The sequence below is a fragment of the Heptranchias perlo genome, chromosome 27, assembly GCF_035084215.1.
Source record: "Heptranchias perlo isolate sHepPer1 chromosome 27, sHepPer1.hap1, whole genome shotgun sequence".
NCBI lineage: Eukaryota > Metazoa > Chordata > Chondrichthyes > Hexanchiformes > Hexanchidae > Heptranchias > Heptranchias perlo.
Window position 1 is genome coordinate 28,542,170 of NC_090351.1, and position 9,472 is coordinate 28,551,641.

The 9,472-nt window shown below is 44.6% G+C and overlaps 1 protein-coding gene across 1 annotated transcript; it reads right to left on the reverse strand.

Moving 5' to 3' along the window:
• Window positions 1-1,989: 1,989 nt before the first annotated feature.
• Window positions 1,990-6,357, reverse strand: c27h1orf74 (chromosome 27 C1orf74 homolog). Its single transcript, XM_068007842.1, has 2 exons — window positions 6,114-6,357; window positions 1,990-4,708 (listed from the first exon to the last, which is right to left on the reverse strand). Exon 2 carries the CDS (start codon window positions 4,705-4,707, stop codon window positions 3,880-3,882), a length of 828 nt encoding a protein of 275 aa, XP_067863943.1. The 5' UTR covers window position 4,708; window positions 6,114-6,357; the 3' UTR covers window positions 1,990-3,879.
• Between the last annotated feature and the right edge of the window lie 3,115 nt (window positions 6,358-9,472).

Consider the following 9,472-nt stretch of genomic DNA (forward strand, 5'->3'; position numbering starts at 1 on the left):
TTGTAGCTTCACCAGGTTGGCACCTCATTTTTAGGTATGCCTGGTACTGCTCCTGGCATGCTCTTCTACACTCTTCATTGAACCAGGGTTGATCCCCTGGCTTGTTGGTAATGGTAGAGTGAGGAATATGCCGGGCCATGAGGTTTCAGATTCTGCTGCTGCTGATGGCCCACAGCGCCTCATGGATGCCCAGTTTTGAGCTGCTCGATCTGTTCTGAATCTATCCCATTTAGCACGGTGATAGTGCCATACATCACATTGGATGGTGTTCTCAGTGCAAAGATGGGACTTCGTCTCTACAAGGACTGTGCGGTGGTCACTCCTACCAATACTGTCATGGACAGATGCAACTGCGACAGATAGATTGGTGAGGACGAGGTCAAGTAGGTTTTTCCCTCGTGTTGGTTCGCTTACCACCTGCCGCAGGCCCAGTCTGGCAGCTATGTCCTTCAGGACTCGGCCAGCTCGGTCAGTGGTGGTGCTACCGAGCCACTCCTGGTGATGGACATTGAAGTCCCCCACCCAGAGTACATTCTGTGCCCTTGCTACTCTCAGTGCTTCCTCCAAGTGGTGCTCAACATGGAGGAGGACTGATTCATCAGCTGAGGGAGGGTGGTAGGTGTTAATCAGCAGGAGGTTTCCTTGCCCATGTTTGACCTGATGCCATGAGATTTCATGGGGTCCGGAGTCAATGTTGAGGACTCCCAGGGCCACTCCCTCCTGACTGTATATCACTGTACCGCCACCTCTGGTCGGTCTATCCTGCCGGTGAGACAGGACATACCCAGGGATGGTGATGGAAGAGTCTGCAACGTTGGCTGAAAGGTATGATTCTGTGAGTATGGCTATGTCAGGCTGTTGCTTGACTGGTCTGTGGGACAGCTCTCCCAATTTTGGCACAAGTCCCCAGATGTTAGTGAGGAGGACTTTTTAGCGTCGACTGGGCTTGGTTTGCCGTTGTCGTGTCCGGTGCCTAGTGGTCCAATGCTGGGTGGTCTGATGCCGGGTGGTCCGTCCGGTTTTATTCTTATGACTATTTTTTAAGCAAGATTGTACAACTGAGTGGCTTGCTAGGCTATTTCAGAGGGCAATTAAGAATCAACCACATTGCTGTGGGTCTGGAGTCACATATAGGCCAGACCGGGTAAGGACGGCAGGTTTCCTTCCCTAAAGGACATTAGTTTTTATGACAATCCGGGAGTTTCATGGCCACCATTACTGATACTAGTTTTTTTTAATTCCAGATTTAATTTAATTAAATTAATTGAATTGTGCTCCTCATAGTTAAAAAAACAGGAGGAGATTAATGGGTTCTGGGTAGCAGGGCTGAAGATGACAATAAACACCATAGTGTTTAACATCAGCAAATCCTGGGCTAATTCACCTACACTCTAATAGCACAGTTAATCAGAATGTATGGAAATAGTGCATCAAATGCCACAAATCCATTTCTATACTTTTGTCTTATTGGAGGCGAGATTCTCTCCTTGGTCAATACGTGGTGCTTAAAAATAAAGGCAGCCACAGTGGTCATCAATATAGCTCCAAGTTCTTGCTTTTATGCTGTTGTTGGACCATTTCCTACATTATAACAGTGACCACTTCAAAAAAGTACTCCATTGGTTGTAAAGCACTTTGAGACGTCCTGAGGTTGTGAAAGGCGTTATATGAATGCAAGTCTTTTTTTCATTATACGCACAATGCCTATTTATTATCAGCATGCTGTCAGTGGTGGTCGTTGTAACCCTCCTATTACAATATCTTTGCTCATCTCTGCAGGAGTGGATTGTGAAATCCCAGCCCTACTGCAGACAGGAAACAGAGTAACTCTATACCACAGCAGCAAAATAAACACAACCAAAGTAGCAGTATTGTACAGAAGTTTTAACCCTTGTAATGAATGCCTCTAAAACTGTTTTTGTTAAAAACATACTTTGCTACAGATGTCAAAAATACAGAAATTGATAAAGATAACCAGACACAGGCAAATCTACAAAATGTTTTAATTTTTTTTAGCAGTTTTCCATTCCTCTATAAAAAAATCAAATCAAATCCAGTACAATATGATGCGGCCAGAGGTAACTGTACCAAGAGATTAAGTGGACCCTGGAGATTTGCTGGACACAAAATCATTCGTTCACATTGTAGTGGGATATCAACAGGCATGCCCCAGATTTCCTATAGCCCACACATCCTCCAACAACACTGGACTGTGTAAAATATAAACTTTTAAAGTTTTTATACAACAATAATGAATTATTACATGCATGGTTACAACTGAGGAAACTCAATAGTATAATTGTTGTGGTCCAGTTCTCCTCTTACTCAATATTAAATAGGTTATATTATATTTGTACGGGTAACCGAAGATCTAAACTGAGGTATCAGTAATTATCTGTTTTTTGCTAAATGATAATTTGTTCTGAATATATTTATATTACAAATATGTTGTGAATTTACACAAAAGGGTCTGTTGTCCAATATACAATCACTCTCCTCTCTCTGTTGCAACCTTTCTTATTCTTCTCTATTTTATCAATACAATAGTAAGTGCTCCTCTGAACTTCCCTGTTTTGTTGCAAAAGCTTCAAATAGACAGTCCTACAGATGCTGTCTCCTCCCAACATTCCCATTATGAAGTCAAAATTGATTGCAGTCTCCCAATCAAATTCCCACCATTATGTAAAGAATACATTACATGTAGGAGATGCAAGCTTGATAATGATATAATCACTATTTTTTGATTTAACTTGTCTTATATTTTACTTTTTTAATTTTGATAGTACTTGCACTAGTGGCTTTGGTTTCTCAATAGAGAAGTTACCACACCCACAAACAGAACAACGGAGTGATTGGTAGAACAATGAGTGTCATGACATCCTGGAATGGGACGCCTCTTTTATTTTAAATAAAATTTAACTAAGAAATCACATTGTACATGTTGTGCTGCAGAGAAAATATCCATCAACATGGCAGCATTAAATGAGAGTTTCTGAAGTGGCCTCCTCCTGACCTTTCCATGAATGAGCCTGCTGAAAACCTTGAAAGAAAGTAGCTGAAGGGTCCTCGCAGAAGTACATACGCTATTAAATGATAAAAAATAAGTTAAACCCAGTGAACCACTTGAGAAGTGCAGTGGTTCAAGCGATCAACACTTGGAATGCTCTTCCAAGTAGTTCAGTGGATGCAAAAACGTTAGAATCATTCAAGATCCAGTGAGATGACATGATGAGAGGACATCAGGTATTTTTTTTTCTGGATGGATGAGCTAACATGGACTGAATAGCCTCCCTCATCTGTAATTTATTTTGTGAAAACATGTAACCAAATTTAATAAGAAATATATTTAGAGCAATACTAGTAAATGGCACCAAAAACAGAGATATGGTAATGCTCTTTAACCTGTTTTATTGCATTTACTAATTATCAGTAAGGTTGTATGTTTTGCATTAGTTGCACAGGTTGAGCTGAATCCATAAAGTCAGGGACCCTTATGAAATTCATTGGTTGATTTTATAATAGTGTTTTTAATTGATTTTAGGAGACATTAATAAATTTCACAGGGTCCCCCTGACTTCATAGAAGACACACAACCATTGCAATTGTACCTTAGTGACTGGTATAAAGCAGTGCTGCATTTCCAAGTAAATGAAGTGCAGTTAAATAGAAATATTTAACTCTGTGGAGAGAGGAAGGTAGAGTTAATGTTTCAGGTTTTATGACATTTCATCAGAACTCCACAGATGCTGTCTGATCTGCTGAGTGTTACCAGTATTGCTTTTTATTTTATCATTTCAGATTTCCAGCATCTGCAGTATTTTGCTTCTTGCAGTTAAATAGACACTTCTCAAATTACACAATATTCCATTTACACACTATTTATAGTGTAATTGCAGGCTGACAGACGGTCTCTGTGGAAATACTGAGTTCTGAGAAAGTCGACTGCTTGTTAAAGTCTGACTGCAGATCCCTGTTCCAAGTCTCTATGCTGCTCTGTAAATCCAAGTAGAGGATTTCCGGGACACTGAACGAGTACATTCGATATTTGAGGTTTTTAGCGATTCTGGGACAAAACGTAGAGACGGAGAAAACCCGAAGCTCAGTCATGCTCAAACAATTCTCAAAACTCTTATTAATATCAAACCAGTATGAAACTGGGAACCCAAGGAGAAATCCAAACACTGTACACAGGTTCCACTCTGAAGAGAAAATTTCACTGGCACTAACAAAACCTGATTCACTCCTCCCTCTTTGAATTACCTGGGATTGCAAGTGCTTCAAAATAAGGTCCATCTGGGCCTTCACTTGTTTAGTAACCCGTGCCTCAGCTAGTCTTGGGCTGGCTCTATGCACCGAAACATCAATGACTGGAACCCCATTTTCTTGCAGTGCTCTTTCCAAGTGTCTGATGGTTTTGTTTAAGTTTATTATTAGTACATTGTCCTCAATGTTGAGGATGTGTAAATCTTGCGAGAGAAGCCCAGTTTTCTGTATCTCCTGGACATATTTCTGGATCTGTTCTGCTTTTGCTAGACTGTAATCAAACAGAAAGGTGGGTTTTAATTCTAAATCTACAGCTAGGATTTCAGCAGAGAGATTCAAGCAACGTGATTCGGAGAAATTTTTCTTTTGCTTTATCCTTAAAGTTTTCTGTGCAGCAAAGATCAGTTGCTCCTTCTGTGCAGCCTCCATTATGGTAACAATCATACTGAAACACAAAACACGTTTAAAAATAAGTAAACAAAATGGAAAAATAATTCTAGCAACTGATAGGAACCACACAAGTAGAAATTTTATTTCTTTTCTGAGAAAATATCTAATGCAGGTCATTGTGGTGAGTGACTGAATGAGTAATCTCAGTAGTGGTACCAATAACTGCCTGAACCTTCTGAAATTGATGTTCAATTATACTCTGGTATTCTCCACTGGTGCTGTGCAATTATACTCTGGTATTCCTCCACTGGGCTTTTTAGGGAGAATGGAGATCCACTGAAGCCCACTGTTGGTGTCTCCTCTCCTTCATAACCATACAGCACTACTAGCAAGGGAAGCAGTGAGATACGGGAAAACATTTCACTGAAATTTTGGACACATATCTCGCAGGACTGAGGGGCAATTAAGTTTTCTCCTGATGTCCCATGTTAACTTTCCCTCCGGTACTCCAATATTCAAAAGTCTGTAATTTTTCTCCCTTAACTACTCCGATCTGAAGGCAGTGATTTACACAGGGATGCAATTCCATGGGCGCTGGCAGCTCTCTGGAACCTCAGCCAAGAGCGTATTCTTCAAGTGTGAACCTAAACAGTGACCACCAGCAGAACATTTGATAGTGGGGCATTACTGTTTGGCCCAATGCTATCCTTCCTGACTTCACAGCAGCCAATTGTTCCCTCCTGTAGCCATTGTGGCACCCCCATCAACTCAGAAGCCAGTGGCTGAAAGTAGGACCTTCCTGGTTTGTGGGTTCAATGTCACAGAATGAGGTACACTTACCTACTAATTATAAATGATTACTCATACCAGATTTTAGGTACGATTTTAATATTTTTTAAAAATGCTGCTAGACAGCTATGACCCCTTACAACATCCCCAACATTATTTCTGGCGTTACAAAATGAAACGGTTGCAAATAAAACCTGTGCTTTTTTTATACCAGATGCAATCCAAGATTTAACCCTAAGGTAGGGTTGCCAACTCTGGTTGGATGTAATCCTGGAGGTTTCATCACATGACCTCCAACCACCACCCCCCCAAACTCCAGTCAAACAGCTTTCTCCCCACCCTCCACCAATCTCTGATTTTTAGAACCAATAAACAAAAATGTTCAAAGAAAATGAAAATAAAACACATAAATTATTTTAATACCCCAATGATTTTTCTCCTGGGCCGGCAAGCAGTGTCCAGATTAACCTTTAATCCCTGGAGGGTTGGTAACCCCAGGTGTGTGGTGCAGTGTTGAGGTGAATGGAGAAGGCAACCTGTCCCAGGGTCTCCATGGCAACCGCACGCACGCGCGACCGGAAGCGGCTCAAAATTCAATCATTCACAAGTAAGTGGGTCATTTAGGCAACAAATAGTCGACAATTTAACCCCGATTTCAAACGGGAACTCACCGTTATTTCGTACTGTCGAACTCTCCCGTCAATTCACACACAAATACCGATTCAGGGGAAAAAAAACAAAACTGAACGCAAGAATACTGCGGCGGTGCATCTCATTATTATATCGTATCTCTCTGATTTTTCCATTGCTCTAAATCGCTTTTAAGGACAGTTTACCAACTCGGGACCGCGCGGGTAAATTTCCCGCCTCCCTCGTTTCACATCGGCCACTTTCACCGCAGCCATCTTGGAAACTCTACCCCTAGGCATTGTGGGTCGAGAGCGCCCCCTGGAGGACAAGGGAGCACCTGGCATGATCTACGCCTGGTCCTGTTGTCTCCCTAATGTGAATACTGCACATAATAGTGATGGATGAAATGTAATCTATCACAGACCATGTTTTCAATATGTTGAAGAATTATTTCTACATTTGGAGAAGGAGCACTTGGTGTCTGCCGGTACGCTTGAGGCTTTCCGCGACCGGTGGGCACTGGTGTCTGCCAGTGCACAATAGACGCTGATAATACCAACTATTTAATTGGTTTTAGTAATTGAGTTACCAAGATGGCATGGATTACCCCAGTGTCATCAATAAAGAGACACTTTTATACTTAACACCTCCCCCCCCCCTCTTTTTTTAAGGGGCATAATTTTAAAAAGGGCAGACAAGGCTTTGATTTAATGGGCTCGATTTTTGCACCCGCGATCGGGTGCGTTCGTGGCGGGGGGGGGCTGCGAAAATCGGGGATTCCCGGGGTGGGTCTGGAGCCCGGCTCCAACACGCCCACTTCCGGGTTTCCACACTGACGCGCTGACATGCGCGCACAGCCCCTGCATGTGGGACTCCTACCGGCAATTAAAGTCGGCGGGGTGCCACTTAAAGTACTTGAACAGGTACTTCAGGTTGTTTACAGACCTGATTGACCTGTTATTTTAGCAGGGATCGGATTTTGCAACTGACTGAGACTGTTTCTCGTACTGGGGGAAACACTCCCAGTTCAAATGGACGTGTTGCAACCATCAGCCTGTGGCAGCTGCAAAGGTCCATTTGACAGTGGGGGGAGACCCTCACTCATTGCAGGAGGCCACTCTGTCACTTTGGACAAAGTTTGGCCTCCACCACCATGCTCCTAACAACAAAATTCACCAATTGCACACTTACCCCGGTGTCCAGTCACATTTGCCTACCTTGCGGACCCCCTCAGATGTACATCTTCCGGATGGGGGCTGCCATAGCTGCAGTCATGACCTCCTCGGAGGGCGAACAGCATCACCAGCCTCGCCGGCCACGCCGTCCATCTCTGACACGTGGAGCTCCACAACATAGTACTGTGACACTTCCACCTGCATAGCAGGAGGGAGGGCAACCAGAGAGAGAGATGCGTCGCAGAGGGCACTACTCTTGCCACAGGGTCCACAGACCGAGGCTCAGCTTCCTGGACCTCTCTGAGCAGCAGTGCACACGGAGGCTCAGAGTCAGTCGACATGTAGTCGTGGACATCTGCAGCTTCCTTCATGCCGAGCTGCTCCCAGCTGGCCTGAGCACCATCTTCTTACCTGTCGCTGTCAAAGTCACCACCGCCCTCAACAACTTCTCCTTCGCATCCTTTCAGGGTGCCACCGGGGACATCGCTGACGTCTCTCAGTCGTCTGCACAAAAGAGCCCTGCAAATACACCTACACCCACTCTGCAGTGACACAATGGGTGGCATCAGTTGTGGGTCTTCATTGTGATCCTCAGGAAAGGGCATTATTGCACAAACCAGACAAGATTCGCAAAGACGTGGCAGTAGTGGTGCCAATATATTATGTAATGTGAGTTGATCAGAAATTAAATAGAAGTAATAACCATGACAAACCCTCAAACACCCTTGTGCATCCCCTTCATGCTCACGACACGTTTGCCTTACGCTTCCTACTGCACATATGTGATACATGCCCTGTGGCTGCAGCACAGGTAGTGGCAGGTTGAGTGAGGCTGACCGTGAAAGAGATGCATGAGAGGGTGAGTATGAGATAGAGCCATGAGATTGTATGAGGATTGGGTTGAGTGGTAGTGGCGGGATGAGTAGTGGCGAGGTGAGTAAGTGCAGGTAAGATGAGGATGAGCTTTGAGTGGGTGTGAGGAGTGATGTGACAGAGTAGTGTTGGCAGTGCAGAAGGAGATGTGGGGTGGGAGCTGTGATGTGGCAGACAGAGTGTAGGGGAATGAATAAGTGTACTCACTTTGGCTGACCTACTTAGGTCATTGCAGCGCCTCCTGCACTGTATGCAGGTGCGCGATATGTTGGTGGTGCAGGTGACCTCCTCTGCCACCTCGAGCCAGGCCTTCTCGGTGGCAGAGGCAGGCCGCTTCCTCCCGCCCGCCGGGGGGGAAGATCTCTGTCCTCCCCCTCCTCTTCACCCCATCCATTAAGAGCTGGAGTGAGGCATCATTAAACCTGGGAGCAGCCTTCCCCCTGGGCTGCTCCATGCTGTAATTTTTCCTATTTCCTGCAGCATCAGTCAGTGGAGGACTGCCCCTTTAAATAGGGCTCCTCCAGCTGACAGACCTTACTGCGCATGCGCAGTCCGCCCGCTGCGCAGCTTAGCAGCAGGGAACCCGGAACAACAGGTAAGTGGATCCAATTAGCCTGCGATTGCGTGCGGAGCAGACTGATTTCACCGGGCGCGTTACGCTCGCGCCCAATCGACCCCCCGCCGCCCTGGTAATATCGGGCCCAATGTCATCTTTGAAAGACAGCACTCCCTCAGTACTGCACTGAAGTGTCAACCTAGATTCTGGACTGGGGCTTGATCCCACAACCTACCACTGAGCCACAGCTGACACTAACTTTTACTCTGCATGATTGGATCTTTTGAACTCATGGGATCAAGCAAAATGGATGAAACGCACACAAAAGCTTTCACATTCAGGAAAAGCAGAGGACATGACTTCAGTTCTTCGGAAACACACAGGAGGCGATGGTTGTCCTAAGAGACAAATGAGGCTATCTCTGGGCATCTCCAACACCTGTAAATATCCTGTATTATGTCTGAGCGCATCTTCCACTCATGTAAATTAATTTTTAAAGTTTTGTTCTTGGATGTGGGCAATGCGGGCAAAACTCCATTGTTTGTCCATACCTAGATACCCTGAGAAGGTGGTGATAGGACTTTTCCTTGAACCACTACAGCCCTTGTGTTGATGGTGCCCTCATAATTGTGTTCGGTAGTGATTTCCACAATATTGACTCAGTGATGATGAAGGAACAGTAACATATGTCCAAGTTAGAATGGTTGACTTGGAGGGGAATTGATGGTGTCCCAACATCATTGTTGCTCTTGTCTTTCTCAGAGTTAAATGTCACAAGGGAAGAGAGCTGCTGTTG